A 21623-nucleotide genomic window follows, 5' to 3' on the forward strand; every position below is an offset into this window, starting at 1 on the left:
ATTTCCTCCTCCAGGGGATCTTCCTGATCCAAGGATCAAACCTGGGTCCCCTGCATTATAGACAGATTCTTTACCAACTGAGCCACTAGGTAGTCCTACCTACAAATTTTTACAAGACTACCTACAAAGTCGTTTTGTAAAAATTTAAATAATGCCATTTTTTAAAATTGAGGTATTATTGACATAAAACACTATATTAGCTTCAGGTATCAGGTGTAAAGTGAAATGATATTGCAAAATGATTGCTGTGGTAAGTCTTAGTTCAGTCGCTCAGTTGTGTCCGACTCTTTGTGACCCCCGTGGGCTGCAGCACACCAGGTTTCCCTGTCCATCACCAGTTCCTGAAGCCTGCTCAAACTCATGTCCATCCAGTCGGTGATGCCATCCAGCCATCTCATCGTCTGTTGTCCCCTTCTCCTGCCTTCAATCTTTCCCAGCATTAGGGTCTTTTCCAGTGAGTCAGTTCTACGCATCAGGTGGCCAAAGTATTGGAGTTTCAGCTTCGGCATCAGTTCTTCCAATGAATATTCAGGACTGACTTCCTTTAGGATTGACTGGATGGATCTCCTTGCAGTCCAAGGCACTCAAGAGTCTTCTCCAACACCACAGTTCAAAAGCATCAGTTCTTTGGCACTCAGCTTTTTTTATAGTCCAGCTCTCACATCCATACATGACTGCTGGAAAAACCATAGCTTTGACTAGACCGACCTTTGTTGGCAAAGTAATGTCTCTGCTTTTTAATATGCTGTCTAGGTTGGTTATAGCTTTTCTTCCAAGGAGTAAGTGTCTTTTAATTTCATGGCTGCAGCCACCATCTGCAGTGATTTTGGAGCCCTCCAAAATAAACTCTGTCACTGTTTCCATTGTTTCCCCATCTATTTGCCATGAAGTGTTGAGAACAGATGCCATGATCTTCATTTTCTGAATGTTGAGTTTTAAGCCAACTTTTTCACTCTCCTCTTTCACTTTCATCAAGAAGTTCTTTAGTTCTTCTTTGCTTTCTGCCATAAGGGTGGTGTCATCTGTGTGTCTGAGGTGATTGATATTCCTCCCAGCAATCTTGATTCCAGCTTGTGCTTCATCCAGCCTGGCATTTTGCATAATATACTCTGCATATAAGTTAAATAAGCAGGGTGACAGTATACAGCCTTAATTTACTCCTTTGTCCAGTTCTAACTGTTGCTTCTTGACCTGCATACAGGTCATGTCTAAATATCCAAAGTTAAGTCTAAAAATCCAAATAAACCATGTTTAAAACAAGGAAAATACTATCCTATTCTGATTTTATCAAATGCTTATTTGATTTTTATTGATAAACTTTTGAGAGATGCTTCCTTCACATTTTAGAGGTCTAAGAGCAGAGACAAAGGTTTAATAAGGTTTCCCAGCTGATAGACAAATTATTTTTAATTGTAGCATGGTGTCTATAGTAACAAATTTGTCTTAGAAACAAAATGGTCTTACAACTTTTTACTCAACTTTTTAATTTAATGGCTTGATATGCTATTTAAGATTTCATGTTAATATTTCCATCAAAGCAAAACAAGAAACAGAATAGTGATTGTACCACGATGGCCTAACATTGTTAGCATATTTTTATACTATTAGGACCTTTACTCAACTATTTGAAGTTAAGCACACATATACCCGAAAGGTGAAATTCTTTACTCTTCTTTTGCCCTGTAAGCACTCACTCTGGAAACTGAGGAAATTGTTTGCAAGAGTCAGCAAATTTTTCTTGCAAAGGGATAATAATACTTTAGGCTTTGCAGGCCAAGAACCAAAAGAACAAAATCAAGACTATTTTATTAAGAAAAGAAGGGAATTCTGGTGATCCCAGTGATTATAACTCCTTGCTTTCATAGCATAGGGCACGAGTTTCATCCCTGGTCAGAAAACTGGCCATGCAGCATGGCCAAAAAAAAAAGAATATTAGAAGACCAATCTCCACAAGTTCTTTTATTGATGGAATTAAAAATATAATAATCGGGTATAATACTGTTTTTGTTGTTCAGTCACCCAGTCATGTCTGACTCTTTGAAACCCCATGGACTGCAGCACACCAAGCTTCCCTGTCCTTCACCAACTCCTCGGGTTTGCTCAAACTCAGGTCCACTGAATCGGTGATGGATTATATTGTTTTACACATTCCCTAATCATAGGAATGGAATTCTTTTTAGGGATAACATTTTGCGTAATTAAAGTTCACAGTGTTTCCTTTCGTCAGTTGTGAATCATTTGTAAATGTTCATCTGTTAATACTGATAAGTAATGAGATTTTACTTTTTTTCATTTCAATTATGTATTGACTCCAAAATATGACTATAGCATATTCATTAGTTGGAAAGCATTTGTTAGGATTCTGTTAGAGTCTTCTTGGTTTTTTAACATGTCATTGCAGATTAATCAATTCCAGTTGAAGATTAGGTCATAGTGCCTCACTTAAACAGTGAAATGAATTTTAAAGTATGGAAATTTCTTTGTACTTGCACTAAGGTCCAAAAAATGCTGCTGGAACAATAATATAAGCTCAAAACTATATTTACTGCAAATCTGTGAAAAGAGATCTTGTTGGTTGTTTTAACTTGACAGCACAAGAATGTATAAAGCAGCTTGACATTGTTTGTGATTCAAACAGTTTCACTTGTTTTAATGCACTTCACAGTATGGGTTTGACATGTAAATATTGTTTTGTTTTCTAATTTAGGGAATTCATTGAGAAACATTACCAGGTTCTAGCAAAAGACAACTTCCAGAGTCATTTAGTGTTTGATAATGGTGATTGTGTGGTTCAGAAGAATTTCAGTCTTAGCTCTGAGCTTAAAAAAAAAATTGCAATAAAATGGTATCTTTTTAAAAACAAAACTAGAAAACTACTACTCTTAAGCCATCAAACTGCCATGTGCTTGGGCAAGTCAGGATATTTCTGACAAAAGTTCATGAAATTGACTATAGCTAAGTTCACAAGAGTGAAATGAAATTTATTATTGATAACTTTTGTCAATTGAGTAATGTTACAGTTCAAAATATTTTCCAGAGTACCTGCTGATGAATCAGTGGATCAGCTCTTGTCTAAATACCTTATATTTTTATAAGCAGTATGTCTTTGTCTAACTAATCCTTTTAATACTTAACGTGTTTTTATCATCATGAGATGTAGCACATCTTAGCAGATTCTACTTCAGGTTGTACCAAATGAATGTTCTCTTAACTTTGAAAATAGTTTTGCTTGTTGTTGTTTCATGCAGACTACTTATAGAAGCTAATTTTAGTTACTTCCATCTTGACATTGTTGCCTCACAAAAGAACTAAGCAGTATCAGTAACATTTATCTATCTGTTCATTAGGAACCAAGGAATACTACTAAAAATAATTCGTGTTTTTAAATTATCAGTTAACAGCTCAATGTCCCTCACTTTTGAGAAATTGTCCTCCTTGAAAGGCGAGTAGCCTCAAACAAGTTTATTTTCCCAGCACATATTTCCCTGGGTGCTGCAGTCAAGATTTAAATAACCATAACCGTACTAATTAATCATAACTAGTATGCTGCTTTCCTTGCTTGGCTTACAAATAAACCATTTAGGAACCTAACTTTGGTTGCAGCTTTATTTTCATTTTTTATTTTTGTGAAGAAATTTGGCTCTGATGAGATAATTGTATTTTATTTTTTAACTTAGTTACTTTTGGCTGTGCTGGGTCTTTGTTGCTGCACTCGGGCTTCCTCTAGTTGCGACAAGTGGGGGCTACTCTCTAGTAGTGGTGCGGAGGCTTCCCTTATTGCAGAGTGTGGGCTTTAGGGTACATGATCTTCAGTAGTTGCGGCATGTGGGCTCAGCAGTTGTGGTGCAGGGGCTTAGTTGCTCTGCAGCATGTGGGGTCTTCCCAGATCAAGGATCAAACCAGTGTCCCCTGCATTGTAAGGGGACTCTTAACCATTGGACCACCAGGGAAGCCCCAGTAATTGTATTTTTTTGACTTGCTTTGCTGTGGTAGTGCTTTGTCTAACAATGTTGAAGTGTATTTTATTAGTATCATTGCATAGTAATATGTTTTGCCACCTCATTTGATAAAATAATTCATCTTCTACTGTGCCTTAAAAGGAGGCACGCATAGTCCCAGTTCTCCCCCTTTTCTTCTTGTTCTGACATAAACAGTATACACTGATAATGAGAATAGAAATAGCAGTATGCTACAGTGATTCATGGGACATAAGGTATAACTGAGTTACTGATTTGTGGTTCACCCAGCAGCTGTGTAGAGTATGATAGTGCCACATGGGCCTCTGTCCAAACTTCTCGTCTACTATAAATAATAAATAAGGGAACATGACTGTGTCCCAACACAATGGTATTTATGGAACTTGAAGTTTGAATTTCATACAGTTTTCACGTTTCAAAAAAAAAATTTTGTGTGTGTGAAAAAAATTTTTTTTTTGCTACAGTGATTCATGGGGCATAAGGTATAACTGAGTCACTGATGTGTGGCTCATCCAGCAGCTGTGTAGAGTATGACAGTGCCACATGGTGCCTCTGTCCAGACTTTTTGTCTGCTGTATATAATCATTAAGGGAGCATGACTGTGTCCCAGTGAAAGGTTATTTATGGAACTTGAAGTTTGAACCTCATAGTTTTCACGTTTCACACACAAAAAATTTTTAACCATTTAAAAGTGTAAAAACCATTTTTAGCTCATGGGCTGTACAAACACAGGTCACGTGCCGTGTTTGCCCTGCAGACTAGGTTCATGCGCTGTCTTAGAATATCCTTAGTCTCTGGAATGTGGCGGGGGTTGGGAGAGTAACGTAAATTGAAATAATGTGAGAGAATAGGAAAAGCAAAAATTGCTACAGAAAAACTGCAGAATTATAATAAACTAGAAAGTTAAGTGGGAAGAGTTAAATGCTTTGAGCCTGTTAAACTGCACTGAATAGAATAAGAACAAGGGGAGTGAAAAAGTTTGAGAATATATTTGAGTTTATCTAGTTGACAAGTGAAAATGTGGATATATGTTGAACAGATTAATTTCCAGAGAATATTGAATTCACATAAATTTAGCTATAGCTCTCTACAAAAAAAAATAATAGTAGCAAGTATCTACATTTTGCAGATGGGGAAACTGAAGTATGAAGAAGGCCCCTTAATTTGGGGTTGAATTCATTGAGTGCCAGGATTCAGTGAAAATGTCATAGAGGCCTGGGTGAGAAGGCTCCCTTCTCTTTTAGGTGGGAACATACTAAGTGCTGAATATGATTGTAGTTAAGCGATTCTGGAGGAAAAGTTGGCTCAGACATTTTCACTTAATGAGATTTTTCAGTAGTAAATTTTGCCTTAAATTGATTTTTTAGAACCTAGCCTTTCCGTAAGATGTGATTTTCATGTAAATGCAACTAGAATCTTTAAAGTCAGTAAACCCTCCTTAATTGGTATACTTTTGAGTATGTAGTTTTAGAGATCTTAGTTTCAAAAATTCTTTAATTCAGTTGATAACTAATAGGTATGTTTGTCTAAAATTGCCAAAATTATTGTGTTTTAAAACTTTGTTTTGTTTATTTATCTTTCCCTTGATAAAATGTCTTCTTTTTAAAAAAACTTCCAGCTAGTATGTTCAACACACCAGGAATGCAGAGCTTGTTGCAGCAAATAACTGAAAACCCACAACTTATGCAAAACATGTTGTCTGCCCCCTACATGAGAAGCATGATGCAGTCACTGAGCCAGAACCCTGACCTTGCTGCACAGGTGAGTTTATAATTGTGAGCACTGTGTATCGAAATGGCCTAACCAATCATTGTGATTTTGGCACATTTGTTTTCTGTGTGCTGCCTTAATACACTAGAGAAGCAACTTGCATCTCCCAATTTTTTGGACAGTTTGTTTCTTTACAGTAAATTAATACTTCATAATATAATTAAAACAGCTTCATTTCCTCTGTCCACTGGGTAGAAAGAAGTTCAGGTTTACTTAATATCTACATACGTTCATGTAGGAGATGAATAGAAAAGTTTCTGATTGCTCTCCCTTTTGAAGCCTATTCTTCAAAATAGTGCTTCAGAATTAGTACTCTTTAGTGTAATGTAAATCTTGAAAGTGATTAAGAAGTGTTAATACATTTGAAAGACTTTTATTTATTAGATCACACAGATTCTGAGTGTTAGTCATGTTCAAAATGGCAGTTATAAAATAGCCTGAAATTGTTCAGTATGGGCAGAGAGATTTATGGGATCAGTATTCTCATTCTTTCCACTATAGATATCTTCCATCCAAAGTTAGTACACTGGTCCTTCATCAAGTAATTATTTTCTAGCTTGTTTCAGAAGAGACCATAACTAAAAAAATAAGTGAATCTTAACACTAGCTGAATGTTCAGGATAACTTTGGAAATTTTAAGATTAAAAAAACTGTTTTTTAGCCCCACTCTCAGACAGTTTGATATAACTGTATTGGATTTTTTTTTCCCAAGTTCCCTAAGTGATTCTGATGTACCCATAAGTTAAGAACCACTGGGTTTGAAAAACCTTAGAGAATATGAACTAAACCTTGATCATCTATAATTTATATTTGCTGTTTATTAAAGATGGTTTCTGTGGAATGTTGGGAATTTAAAATAGTTTCCTGTAATCTCTCTCCATTTCCAAAATTTTAAAAGCTCTGAAAGTTAAATCACTTGCTTCATTATAGCAAATGAGCTAGTTTTTACATTTCTAAAATCTGGAACCATGTTGATTCAAGTATATAGCAGATATGTTTGAGTTAACAACCCTCAGTAGTAACTTCTATTCTCTTAAAATTTGTAAAATTGGAAATAAAGATTTTTTAAGGTACATTTTTATATACTTTTAATTTGTATATTGTAGGTATACTTTATGAAGTATTGTTTTATTCATTAGAAAATTGTTATTAGTATTAAATGCTTCAGCTTACTGTGATGATAGCACTTTAAATGTGGAAAATATGTATCAGAGTGGTCCTGTTTGTATGGTTTTAAATACATATTTGCCTATTTAATAATCATTAAATGTGCATCTTGCTTTAAAATTTTGACTCTAACAAGCACATTCCCAGCCATTTAAACTAACAATTTTACATTTGTAAAGTGACTTGAGCACTTTTGTATGTTGCTTTTTTTACTTTAAAGCCAAAGGTTGAAACAAAAGTAAGCTAGATGTGAATTGGCTTTTACAATATTGATAGATAGTTGTTAGAAACATTTACAATGTACTTTGGTTACCAGTGTATTAAAGTTTGTAGTTTCTCTATTCTGATTTTCATTTTTAGGTATTCAAAAAAGTCTGATTGTAAAAACTGTTTATACAGTCAGGTAAGTTAGGAGAAAAATCTTAATCAAATGTGATAACAATTTTCTGAAAAAATATGAATCAGCTTAAGTTGACACACTTTTTCAAATAACATGAATCCTAAAAGATAAATGTGATAACTTTATTGACTGGAGCCATTAAAAAAGCAGGTTTGTTGGTCTCAAGTAGATTTTACTTTATTTACTGTGAACTTACTGGTCACTTCAAAATAAATGCTGTATATTCATAAAACTTGTCTGACTTCTTCCTGTCTTATTTTGTTGAAATTAACTAAATCTACTTTGCAACAGTTGATAAACTGAGGGAGGGAGGGAGGAATTCTCTCTACTTTTAGCAATTAACATGTAATTACTCTCACAAGTAGTTAATTATTAATACTTGAGGGCAGGGATCATCCTCCACACCGGCTCCCCCACCAGACTTTGGATGTGGACTGGTAAATAGGCTATCAGTAAATCATTGTTAGTTGACTTTTCACTCTGTTTGGGGAAACTGATAATAAAATTTGTCTTTTTTGAAGCTATGAAAATTTACTAGTTTCTGGTTATGCTATTGTGTATTGTAATCTTATTTTTAGGTATACAACACATTAATATTGGCCCTGACTCTGACTTTTTAACTCATTTAACTCACCCATTTGAAGGTTAGCCATGCCATTTTTTCCATCTCTGGTGATAGTGAGGTGAAATATAGAGGCTAATTTTGGTGTTCTCAAATGATTTACATCGTTTAGGTCTTATTAAAGCATTTTAATACTTTATCCCCAGAGATCTATCGGTTCTATTCCTAGGCTGATTTTCACTTGGCAGCTCCATTTCTCTGGCAAGTTGGTTGCTGTTCTGCAGTGTTATTTTTCTGGACCTAATATTAGCTCTTTTGCAGTAGGCAGGTAGATATAGTTGTTCCAGATCTGGATTTTCTCTGTGCTTGCCACTTGTGTGTTGAGGTGTCTGTGCAAGCCATGTATAGTTCCATGTATTGATGCTTAACGTTTATTCTGTGAGTGTAGCAGAAAATGTATCTTCATGAATTTCAGTTACTCCCATTTTTCTTTCAAGGGCAAATATTCACCTTTACTCAAGGAAAAGCCTAAGAAAATGATTGCTTTTATTTTTTAGGATATCGCATGACATAATCATAATCACCATACTCATTGAAAGAGAAGATGCCTCATTTTTGTTTTTTCTGGAGATCCCTCTTGTGGACAATATCTTCCCTTTTTTATTCATGTTCTACCTTCCTCCCTGTTAAGTGCCAGTTTAGGCACTGGGGGGGGAAGATAGACTATTAAACAAGGTACATTACTTGTTTCAGATATTTCCAGTTAAAATTGTTTGAACACTTGCCCCATAGATGATGCTGAATAATCCCCTATTTGCTGGAAATCCTCAGCTTCAAGAACAAATGAGACAACAGCTCCCAACTTTCCTTCAACAAGTGAGTAAGAAAAGATGCTAGCTGTCTTCGGTAATGATTTGCTTGAAAAAGTTTGATGGTAAACATTTTCCTTGCTTTTTCTCTGGCTGATAGCAAAATGTAGAATAGAGTCTGCTGTCAATTTGCAGAGAATTCAGCTTGATTTTTAACTGAGCCCCATTTCACCGCTGACCTTTTGCTTCTATTTTTAAAAATATAAATTCTGAGGAAAGGACCATTTGGTTTTTGCTTTTGAGGATTTTTAGGATTTTGAATGCTTTGTTAATATCATAAACCATTTCCTTTCACTTTACTAACTTTGAAGTACTTCATTGTGTCATGTTATGCTTTATGGTTTAACTAATCTCGAGTAACAGGAAGAGAGCTACCCTTTACTTGTTTGGTTCCTTCGTAATGTTTTAATTCCTCCAAATTAATAGAATGCCTGTTTTCCAAGGGGTAGATCTCATTCCTCAAAAATTGTCAGTCTTGCCATATAAGGAAGTTATTTTAATTAAAAAGTACTTGAGATTGCCATGGTATGTTACTATTTAAAAAGAAAAGGGAGTCAGTCTTGGTGTTTTGAAACTGGTAGTTCTAGGGAGGGCTTTTAAATATTATCCAAATGATCCTCTGACCTATAAACCATTATCTAAGGTTAGTCAGTGTCTTTGGTTTATTGTAATGATGTAGGCCTATCTTTTTTGGTTAGTCAGGTGGTGTATATTTGGAAGTAGCGAAGCTGAACCACCACATGTGTTAACTTCAACTTTGGAACTATTGTCTTAGAGTGTATCTGATTGGTAAAATTGTTCCATCAGCAACAGATTAACACTTGGTCAAGGAGGAATATGTGACTTTCACCATATTACCATGTGATATAAACTGTGCATTTGGAGGTCGTCTCTTAGAAACAATGCTTTTTATCTGTTGGAAAACGAGGAACAACTATGGCTTCCAGAGGAGCTCCTCATTGTGTTTCATTATGAAAAATGGTTTTCACAATGGACTTGGGAGGTCAAGTGATGATTCGCACATGAGATTGCTGTCAAAGGGGAGGTGCTTGTGTTTATATTGGGGAAGAAATTACAGATTACCAGTGTCTAGGAGTGAGGCTTTAGATTTTCTCAAGGAGCATAGCAAAGAAAACATTTCCATTTTACCTTCACTAATTTTAATTCCCTTGTAACCCCTGGTTTTCTTTTTTCCTTAGATGCAGAATCCTGATACGTTATCTGCAATGTCAAACCCTAGAGCAATGCAGGCCTTATTACAGATTCAGCAGGGTTTACAGACCTTAGCAACTGAAGCCCCCGGCCTCATCCCAGGGTAGGCTTATTTGGGAAAGATTGTGAAAGTGCACAGTGGTTACTTTCTCTGAGAATTTCAGATTTAATGGCCATTCTTTTTTTGGGTTGAGATTGTTTGTAAGAGAGTTTTCAAAGTTAAAAATGCTTCTTTTAAGAAAATAACTTAGCTAACATTATATTAAATTATAACTGATTTGCTATTAGCCAGCCTGGTCTGGCCTCTTATTTTTAGGAGTTTAGATTTACTAACAGTTGGTGCTTTCTCTAGGTTTACTCCTGGCCTGGGGGCATTAGGAAGTACTGGAGGCTCTTCAGGAACCAATGGCTCTACTTCTACATCTAGCGAAAACCCAAGTCCCACAGTAGGAACCACCGAACCTGGACACCAGCAGTTTATTCAACAAATGCTGCAGGCTCTTGCTGGAGTGAATCCTCAGGTAATGATTCTTTTCTGCTCTTCTTAATGGTATAAATTTCAAAGAAGTGAAGAAAGTGGTCATCTTAAGGGGCTTAGCTTGTAATGAAAAGTTTGTTCTTAATTATATTGATTCTAAAAAATAGGCATTATAATTATTAACTTTAGTACTATATTAGACATTAAAGGAAGTGTTATAGTTGTAGGGAAGAACTGCTCTGCTGTAATTTTGGAAATTGCTTTTTAAAATGCATTCTTTTTTGGAGTCCGTGTTAGAAAACTGAAATAGATTATATTTTGTAAAAGTTTGTCAGGGAGGAATAGAAACTGATTATTCCAAATACTTCCTGAACAACTATATTCTATCTGCTCTTTGTATTTTGGCTTAAAAGTTGTAAGTACTTCACCGCACCTGCTACTGCTTCCTAGAGTAACTTATGTTACATATATACACCTCACAAATATGGCTTAAAAATGTGAACTCCTAATGTTCTTGCATCTAGAATCATTTATTTACTAAGAATATGCCATTTTTACAGATGATTGCAAATTCAAACCTGTTACAGTAGATTGTGCTCAAACTACTACATGGTGAAAATACAGCATAGTTTTTTATTTTAAGCCTTATTCAATACAATAAACAGGTCAGAGTTTTATCTTACATGAAGATTTGTATTCCTGATAACTAGCATGACTTGCTGGCTCAGTAAATGTTCTTTGAATTAATACGAAAAAGCAATTTCAGGTATTGGGCAGAATTGTTATCTAAGTTGAACAATCTATAGACTTCACCATTACCATGTTGCCCAGAATTGAGTGATCATTTATGTATTTCTGTAGTACATCATTTCTGAAAAGGAGATGCAGCTGAAAAAATGAGGAGTATAGTATGTACATCTGAAACTGGAACTTTTTTTTCTGAAGACTTTACTGGCTGATACAGAAATTAAAGACATTCGAAGCCTCATTAGATTAGAACTTTAGAATTTTGTACATGAGGACACTGGCTTTTACAATTACCCAACTGGTTGATAGCTCCAAAACTTTTTAAAAAATTATTTTTTTAATAATAAGAGTATTTTATTTTTCCGTTATTTATATATTTTTAGTTTCTTGAATTTTTTAATTGGATGATAATTGCTTTACAATGTTGTGTTGGTTTCTGTTGTATAACAATACGAATCAGTGATAATTGTATGTATATCCCCTCCCTCTTGAGCCTGCCTCCCACCTGTCTTAAGTTGTAACAGAGCACCAGGCTGGGCTCCCTCTGTAAATAAAGTACTAATTGGACTTTTAAATATGTTGAATATGTTTCAAGAGAGGCCAGTGCTTTTATATCGCTTGATAGATTAGCAAATGTTAAAAAGCAATTAAAATTTTAAAAGATTATTTAGGTGTGACATGGACTGATTTTCCTTAGAGCTTTGGTTTGTTTGTTTTTGTTTAACAGCTACAGAATCCAGAAGTTAGATTTCAGCAGCAACTGGAACAGCTCAGTGCAATGGGATTTTTGAACCGTGAAGCAAACTTGCAAGCGCTAATAGCCACAGGAGGTGATATCAATGCGGCTATTGAAAGGTTACTGGGCTCTCAGCCATCATAGCAGCATTTCTGTATCTTGAAAAAAATGTAATTTATTTTTGATAACGGCTCTTAAATCTTTAAAATACCCGCTTTATTTCATTTTGACTCTTGGAATTCTGTGCTGTTATAAACAAACCCAATATATGATACATTTTAAGGTGGAGTGCAGTAAGATGTGTGGGTTTCACTGTGTTTTTTGTTTTCCTGGAACAGTGGGAATCAATGCTTTTTCATTTAAGGCTACTGCATGCATCAGACACTTCTGCATTTATTGTAATTTTTAAAAAACATATCACCTTTTATAGTTGGGTGAACAGATTTTTGTCCTGCATCTGTCCAGTTTATTTGCTTTTTAAACATTAGTCTCTGGTAGTAATTTATGTAGAATAAAAGCATTAAAAAGAAGCAAATCATTTGCGCTTTATAATTTGTGATACAACATTGCTTATTGTGACTTTGGCATGTATTTTTGCAAACAAAAATGCTGTAAGATTTATACTACTGACAGTTTTTGCTTTATTTGTATACAATGTATGTATGCACATTTGGGACAGCATCTCTAAAAACATACTACAGTAGATCATCTGAGCAAAACATCTGTAATGGAAAAAATAAAGATAAGGAAATACTTCAAAGCAGAGTATTTCTTAATTGTGTAGAATCTTACAGCATCTTTGATGAACATCTCAGCAAAAGTACTGGTTAGTGAGGCTTGTTGAAAATACAGTAGAAAAACTGATTCTGGTTGTCTCTTTAAGGACGTATTAATTGTACAAACAAGATGATGTAACATTGTCTCAGCATTCACAGATTGACTGTAAATTACCTTAATCTTTGTGCAGACTGAAGGAGCACTGTAGTATAACCCCAAAGTGCATTTGCCTAGGACTTTCAGCTTCTCCCATAGGTAGTTTAACAGGCATTACAATTTGTAATTGAAATGTTGCTTTCACTGAAAGTGTCTTGATGTTTCAGTTATTTTTAATCGCCATATAAAAATAGAACTATCTTCGGGGTTTATCAGTTTTCTCATGCACAGGCAATACACGAATTTAAAATGATTTGTGAGCCACTTGTTTCTGAAGTGTTTTGGTAGTTCTATTAAGAAATAGTTAAATATTGTGCTTTTCAGAGCCTGAGAGAAGGGGAATTTTGGGGGTGGGGTGGGGTTCTGTCCTGGATTGGGCCAGCCTAAATAATACTGGCAACCAAGATTCTGTTAGGATTTCTGTGCATATAGTGTAGTAAAGAAGTATCATTCAGGGGTGAAAACAAAGAGCCGTTTTAACAATGTTGAGTACATTTGGCTGTTCTACAGCTTTTTTCTTCCCTCCCCAAGGAAATTCTGTTTGCCTAACTCAAACTGTTGGGGTGGTACATTCCTTTAGGACCAATTAAAACCTAACTTTGGGGTCAGTAATATATTTGGTTGACTCTGGTTCAGTATTCTCTTAGGTCATTATATTCTCTCATGTACAGTTAAGGGAAATTAAAATGTTAAAGTAACTAAAATTAATTCAGACCAGTAAAATCAAGGGAAATACAAGTTGAATTCCATTACTTCTGTAAGTTGCTTGCTATTAAAAAAGGTGAAGAGGCAGGTTGCCCACCATTTCGTGCACTGTTTTGACACTGACCCCTGGAATAAAACAGGTACAAAGGTTAATTAAGATGGAGGCATGACTAAGAGGAACTCGTTAAGGATGATATTTGTGCGTCTCTGCTCTCTCTGCCTTATGCCTCAGTATGGTTTTAAAACTTCTGTACTAGCAATTGGTGGTATACAGTGTGGGGTAGTGTCATAACCAGTTTGACAATTTATTAATCACAAAATAACAATAAATCTCTAGCTTTTACACTTGTTTGTCTTGCCTTTTTTGTAGAAAGAAAAAGATGTCTTCAATTTACTTTCGGTAATCATGTCTCTTAAAGACTACTGGAATTGATTGACCCCCAGATTTTCCTACACTTGAGATTATTATTCATTAACTTTTTTGTTTCCTCAGTTAAATTCTGTGTGTATATACTATATTGTGTGTTAGAAAGAGAACCAAGTGGGACATCAGGTAACTTGGGCTTTTGCTTGCTCTTTTTGGTTCTTGACTAGTTATTTGGAGTCAGGGCATCATGACTGAAAGTGGTGGTGAGGCCTGTTTGGCACACCCACCTAGGTGATTCTAAAGAACCTTTTAGTTGTCACCCTGGTGTGATTTTTTGTTGCTGTTTGTTTCTGATACGTTCATCTTAGATTTGAATATCTTTTAAGGAGTTTAAGATACTTAAAATTCTCCAAAGCCTTAAAAACAAACCAAAAAACCCTCCTAAAATACTGTAGACTTAAATTGTTCTCATATTGGGTTTGAATGGTGAAAATAACATTTCAGGAGTTTATTTCCCAAGTGGAATACTTGTGATCCTACACAAATTTTAGCAAATGAGATAAATGACAACTGGCCTCTGTATTCAGAATTAGTGTTTCAGACTTGGCCTAAATGTAGTCATGAAAGGAGTTTCTTGTCTGAGAAACATTATTACCATGTTAATTTAGTAGACAAATTACAACAAAATAGGACGGATAAAAATGTTACTAACATTAGTGATAAAAGTGAAGCTGGAGCACATGTCTGTATCCTTGTGCAAAACAAATTTATATTGTTAAGGCAGAGAAATTATGTGCATATCATACTTCCTCTCAACATTAAACATGTTAATTAAGTCAATAAGTCCTGCATTAAGGAAACCTTTATAATACAGCTTTGTCCTATTCTCTACTGTCCTTTTCACTTAACTGTTCTTGGTAGGTCCAGTGAAAGAAAACACACTTGGGGAAAATTATACTTAGCAAATGTCTGCTTCTCTAGTATTGCACATGGTATTCTCTCCTTTGGAATTTCGTCTGTCTTCTTTGGCTTATATAAAGCCTAGTGTGCCTCTGGGGTCAGTTTTGTAGGTTTTCTAAACTTGGCTAACCAGTTGATATACTCTGCAATGTTAACTGCTGCATTCTGCTTCTCTCATTCACTTACAGTTTGGAGGATTTTTGTTTTTCTGCTCTTGAAATCTTCTTGGCAGTTACTTAAGTAACATGAAGTGATTCTCCTCAACTTCTTTTTATCTTTCCTCTAGTCAACCATATGCAACCATTTTGCTTTAGAAAGTGAATATTTATTGAACATCTGTTGAGTAACAGGTTCTTTTCTAGTTGCTCAAAGCATAGGAGTAAATAAAGTTCTGTCCATATGGGGTTTACACAGTGGAATGTAGGGAAACAGTAAACAAAACACATATATGGCCGGTTAGGTAGTGATAAGTGCTTTGGTGAAAAACTAAGATTAAGGAGACTAGTTCAGGAAAAAGGTATTTTATTTTATATAGGGTAGTCAGAAAAGGCCTCACTGAAAAGATGACATTTAACTAGAGACTTGAGGAATATCTGGAAGGGTGAATAGCTTTTCAGGAGGAGAGGCAGCTAATGAAAATGTGATGTAATGTGAATGTTCTGAGTGTGTTTCTAGAACCCAGGTAGTTCAGTGTGATGGTCAAGGTGAGCTAGGGAGAAAGTGGTGTAGGGATTGATTGGAGAGATGGGGACAGGTAAGTGGTGCAGGTGTTTGATGTGCAGAGCTTAATGCCCTAAAATTTTTATGGCCCACCCCTAGAGTTTCTGATTTGCTAGTCCTAGGCTTGGAGGAGAATTTTCATTTCTAACAAGTTCCCTGGTAAGTAAGAACCACTGAACCAGGGTGGAAGCAGAGAGACTGTTAGGATTTCAGAGTTAATACCAGCTTGGGTTGGACTGGTAGCAGTGGCGGTAGTAAGAAATTGTAGTCAAAATGTAGTAAGAAATTGGGGTATGTTTTGAAGGCAGAGCCAGTAGATTTTACTGATGAATAAAAGTGTGAGAGTTGAGAACAAGAGAGATGCCAAGCAAGGTGAGCAGGGTACATATGGGTTGGGGTGTATGTCAGAAGTCTAGTTTTGATGTGTTAAGTGAGATGTACTTGATTAGATGTATAATTGGAGATAATGAGAAGGCAGCATGAGGAGAGGTTCAGGCTACAGACAAGTTATACAGCCGCCAGTGTATATAGATAGTATTCAAAGCCAAGGATGAGGTCTGTGGTTCTCAACCAGAAACAACAAAGGGGGGGGGGGGCTTTTGACAATGTCTAAGAGAGACCTTTTTGATATCATAGTTAAGGCTACTGTTGGCATGTCATGAGTAGAGGTTAAGGATGCCACTGAATGTTCTCTGATGCACAGAGCAGCCTCCCACAGCAAAGATACCTGGTCTCAAAATGTGAACAGTGCCAAGGTTGAGAAATCCTGACTAGAAGAATTTTAGAGTGTGTTGATAAACACACTTTGGGAAGATTTGAGTCCTGGTTTGCTGTTTACTTCAGCTTAGAGAGATGAGAGTAAACCAGCAAAGGACATGAACAGGCAGGTAGGCTGAAAGCACATGGAAAATTTTTTCACAAGGAGAAAGATGGTAAAGAAGTGTGTTGAATGCTGTTGCCATTAAGTACTCATCATGGATTGACTATTAACCTATGGATTTAGTAAAGGGAAGGACCTCTGTGACTTAAAGAGAATCCAGAGAAATGGAGAACAGTAGCTGGGGTTGCTAAGAGTTGGACACCACTGGGCGACTTCACTTTCACTTTTCACTTTCATGCATTGGAGAAGGAAATAGCAACCCACTGAGTGTTCTTTCCTAGAGAATCCCAGGGATGGGGGAGCCTGGTGGGCTGCCGACTATGGGGTTGCACAGGGTTGGGCACAACTGAAGCAACTTAGCAGCAGCAGCAACTGTGGTGAGGGAGGTGGTGGCAGTGTAGAGGAAGTTTGCCTTTTGTGTTCTGTTAAGATGGGAAGGTGTGTGTGTGTGTGTGTGTGTGTGTGTGTGTGTGTGTGTGTGTAAGGGGACTTTCTTTTGGAGGAGAATATGGAGTAATTGTTTTCTACCAAAAACTATAAAGAAAAAGGAGTTAACCATCACCTTTGATCCCTAGAATAAATTTGACTATAGCTCTAGATAAGCACACAGACACATTTGTTGTATGGGCTAAAGTGCGAAGGAAAGGACTTCTCTGTCTTTCAAACCATCATTTTCCTTAGCTAGGTAGCTAGCAGCCTTTCCTTGTCAGTAGGAGTGCTACCTTCCCAGCCCATCTGAACTGCTATTTATGGTCAGCCCTTTTGGAAATGGAGGAAAAGCATCTCTTTCCAACACCTTTGTGTTGGTGAGATTGAATAGAATAAGGTGGAGATTTTTTCCAGAGCTGAGGTAGTAATGAAGCACATTCTCATCTCAGTTTGTAATTCTAGCTTATAAGCTGTTAACATTTGTGCCTCAAACCCCTTAATTATGATGTAACCTGTCCCAGAGCCACAATCCAGTCTGTCTTGCTTACCACTCTATAAACTAGGCATTTATGGGAGTTCCCAGTATATTTTCCCTCAGAAGGCCAAAGCTGAATGTGGGGGCTAATTCTTTCATGAGATACATAGTAGCTGTATATTCAAACTTATTTTTTCTTTTTCTTAAAGCTATTCAGACCCATTCTCCACTCCTAATTTCTAGAGAGGGAAGAAAATTTCCAGTGTGTTGTGGTTATTTAATGCTTCGTAACAAACTATCCCACAGCACAGGGGCTTAGAACAAAAATCAGTCGTTAATTTTATTCATGATTGAGCACTTTGGCAAGGATTGGTGAATACTGCTGGAGCAACTTGACTGGGTCTGGAGAATTTACTTTCAAGAGAGCTTATTCCTTAGCTGTCTCAATTACTATGTACTTTGATCTGGGAGTGCAGTTGGGGGTCTCAGTTCCTCTCCACCTGGGCCTTCCTACAAGAGCTACTGTGCTTCCTCACAAAATGGTGGATAGGTTTCAAGGGCATGTATTTCAAGGAAAAATGAAAGCGGTCAGTTTTTTAAGATGTGCGCCCCCACCACCCAAACTGGCCCAGTGTCATTTCTCTTGTATTCTACTGGTCAAGCTTAACTTGCCCAGATTTAAGGGTCATAGGCCACAAACTGCTTGATAAGTAGAATATCACAGAATTTGTGATCATCTTAATCTGCAGCACACCATCATGCCAGAAGGGGGAAAATGTTGGAGGAGCACATTTTTGTTTCTCAGTATTCACTCTTTTCCAAAGGAGAAGTGGTGACTTGACTGCTTACTGAATATTGTAGAAGGAGCAGGATATACTTGACTGAGCCCCTGTTCTTCGGGAAACAGTCTTCCCAAAGGAAGCATGCATTGTAATTGTCTGTCTTAGCATGTGGTAATAAGGTTAGTGAGAAAGCTCTTGTGGGGAATGCCTGTGGTTTTCATTTTTGCCTTTAAAAAAATATATATATATATATATATATAAATAAAACAAATTTTACTATTGTAACCATTTAAAATCTATAGTTCAATGGTATTTAAGTACATTCACAGTGTTGTGCAACCATCACAATCATCCAAAACTTCATCACCCCAAGAGGAAACCCCAAAGCCATTAAGAAATTACTCATTATTCCCCCCTTAGCCCAGCCCCTGGCAACCATTTGTCTGTTTTCTGTCTTCTATGCATTTACCTATTTTGGATGTTTCATAGAAATGTAATTATATAATACAGGCCATACCTCAGAGATAGTATGGGTTCAGTTCCAGACCACCACCATAAAGCTAATAACACAGTAAAGTGAGTCGTACCAAGTGTTTGTTTTTCCAATGCATATAAAAGTCATGCTCACACTATACTGTAGTCTATTAAATGCACACTAGTGTTAATGTCTAAAAAACAATGTATATACCTTAATTAAAATGTTGCTAAAAATGCTAACTATCTGTGCCTTCAGTGAATCATAATCATTTTTCTGGTGGAGGGTCTTGTCTCGATGTTGGGGCTGCTGATTGGTTAGGGTGGTGGCTGCTGAAGGTTGTGGGGTGGCTGTGGAAGTTTCTTAAAACAAGACAGTAATGAGGTTTGCCTCATTGACTCTCCCTTTCACAAGTGATGACCTTCCTTTCACAGTTGAACTTCTTTCAAAATTGGAATCAGTCCTCTCAAATCCTGCCACAGCTTTATCAACTAATATATGATATACTGAACACTTTGTTGTCATTTCAACAGTCTTCTCAGTTTCTTCACCAGGACTACTACATAGATCTCATTTCAAAAAATAATTTTCTTTGTTCCTCCATCAAAAGCAACTACTTATTCATTAAAGTTTTATTGGGAGATAGCAGACATTTGGTCACACCTTCAGGCTTCACTTCTAGTTTTCTTGCCATTTCCACTACTTCTGCAGTTACCAAGACCACTGATCACAGATCACCATAGCAAATACAGTAATAACAGAAGAAATTGAAACATTTCAAGAATTAGCAAAATGTGACCCAGAGACATGAACAAATGTTGTTGGAAAAATGGCACTGGAAGGCTTGCTTGACACAGAGTTGCCACAAATTTTCATTTTGTTTAAAAAAAAAGTATTTTCAAAGGACAATAAAGTAAAATACAGTAAAATGAGGTGTGCCTTTCTGTGGTCTTTTATGTCAGGTTTCTTAGTTTTCAAGGTTCATTCATGTAGCATGTGTCAGCGCTTCATTCCCTTGAATGGCTGAATAATACTCTATTTTATGGACATACCACATTGATTCATCTGTTGATGGACACATCACTTAGATATTATGAATAATGCTGTTATAACACTAGTAAGTATTTGAGTCTTTTTAATTCATTTGGATATCTACCTAGAGTGGAATTGTTGGGTCTGTTTAACTTTTTGAGGAACTCATTTTCCACAGCAGCTATACCATTTTACATTCCCATCAGCAAGGTGTGTTTTCCGATTTTCTCTACCTCCTTGGCAACACTTACCAGTTGCTGTTTTTCTTGGTTTTGTTTCAGAGTTCACCCATTCTACTGAGTGTTGGACGGTTATCTCATTGTGGTTTGGTTTGTATCTCGCTAATGAGTTAATGAGGACGAGCATCTTTTCTTGTGCTTTATTGGCTGTTTGTACATCTTCTTCAGAGAAAGGCCTTTTCAAGTCCTTTGCCTTTTGAAAATATTTGTTGTTGAGTTGTGGGAGTTTTTAAAATATATTCTGGAATTAAACCCTTTCAGTTACAGATTGTCTTTTCACTTCTTGATAATGCCCTTTGTACAAAAGTTTTAAATTTTTAAAGTCAAGTTTTTCCTTTGTTCTTCTTTTGTTGCTCCTGATTTTGGTGCCATATATAAGAATTCATTCCTGATCCAAGGTCATGGAGGTTTTCCTCTATATTTTTTCCCAAGAGTTTTATGGATTGAGCTATTATGTACAGGTCATTCATTGATCCATTTGAATTGGTCCCATTGTTCTGGATTTGCAAAGAGTAGACAGGAGTTGGGGTCCCCCCGCCATTTCTGTCTCTCTCTTTTAAGAAAAAGAGAAGTATGCCTCAAAGAGAACATGATAGGTATTAAAACGTAGCTGGTTGTAGACCATGCTCTTGGCCAGTCTTGTTTTTCCCAAAACGATCTTCAAGTTCTTCATTTTCCTCTTCTCATTCCTGTTTCCAGTACTACCCAGTATGACCTCCCATCTTCTAGTTTCTGGATCAAAGTGTGATATGTTTCATATTCAGGCACTAAACTGTGAGCACTGATCCCAGCCATAATGTGGCTCTGTTTTAAGCCTAGCATAAAATACTAAGCAGGCAGTGGGTGCAGACCAGCCTGGAGATGGCATATGGGTGAAATCTGTAGTAGAAAGTATGTTTCTGATAGGGTTCCCTGATAGCAGGTAAAGAATCTGCCTGCAATGCAGGAGACACTGGTTCTATCCCTGGATGGGAAATATCCCTTTTTCACATCCCCACTGCCCCCTGGTGGGCTACAGTCCAAAGAGTTGGATACAACTGAATGTCAGAGCACATGTGTTTTGTTAAGGATTCCTTTTCAAGTGACAAAGACTTGAAACATTGATTAGACTGCGAGGCATGTGGATGGGGACAGCTTTGTGGAAATTCTCAACAAATTCAGGAGATAATTAAGGAGCTGTAGAACATGCTAATCTTCAAAGAGGAGGTGGTAATTCTCAGCCTTGGCTTCACATTGGAGTCAGCTAAGAAGACTGAAAAATAAGCCCGCCCTAGACTAAGTGGAATTGTATGTATAAGGCTCAAATGTAATTTTTATTTTTTATTTATTTTTCTTCCTTTTCTATCTTTTAAATTATGAAAATATGATACATTTACAGGAGACTTGGAAAATACAGAAGTTACATATAGTTGCATTGTATATTACAGTTGTTTAAGTAGATAAATTAAGATTTTTAGTTGAAATTTCAATATCAAACTCTCAGAAATGAATAGAATGAGTGTACAAGGAAGTAGAAGAATATAGTAGACCTGAAAAGCATTACGAACCAATTTAACATAGTTAAGATTTATACAGTTTTCACACAAGAAGAAGATACAAATTCTGTTCAAGTTCCCACAGACTATAAGAGGCACTGGAATATATACAGAGACTTTAGACCAGGTGCAGAAATCTCATGGTCCAAAGGTATTGAAATCATACAGAGTCT

The 21623-nt window shown here is 36.4% G+C and overlaps 1 protein-coding gene across 2 annotated transcripts in view; it reads left to right on the plus strand.

The window, feature by feature from the left end:
- LOC120860297 (ubiquilin-1) overlaps nt 1-13901 on the plus strand; it is a 55383-nt gene extending 41482 nt beyond the window's left edge. The window contains exons 7-11 of one of the 2 annotated variants that reach the window (XM_040236072.1): nt 5596-5738; nt 8669-8752; nt 9945-10060; nt 10310-10478; nt 11910-13901. In XM_040236072.1, the coding sequence (XP_040092006.1) occupies nt 5596-5738; nt 8669-8752; nt 9945-10060; nt 10310-10478; nt 11910-12062 (665 nt within the window). In that variant the 3' untranslated portion in view covers nt 12063-13901. The remainder of the gene's footprint in view (nt 1-5595; nt 5739-8668; nt 8753-9944; nt 10061-10309; nt 10479-11909) is intronic. The other variant, XM_040236073.1, reaches the window with a different exon arrangement.
- The last annotated feature ends 7722 nt before the right edge of the window (nt 13902-21623 follow it).

The sequence above is a fragment of the Oryx dammah genome, unplaced genomic scaffold (genome assembly GCF_014754425.2).
Source record: "Oryx dammah isolate SB20612 unplaced genomic scaffold, SCBI_Odam_1.1 HiC_scaffold_11056, whole genome shotgun sequence".
NCBI classification, from domain to species: Eukaryota; Metazoa; Chordata; class Mammalia; order Artiodactyla; family Bovidae; genus Oryx; species Oryx dammah.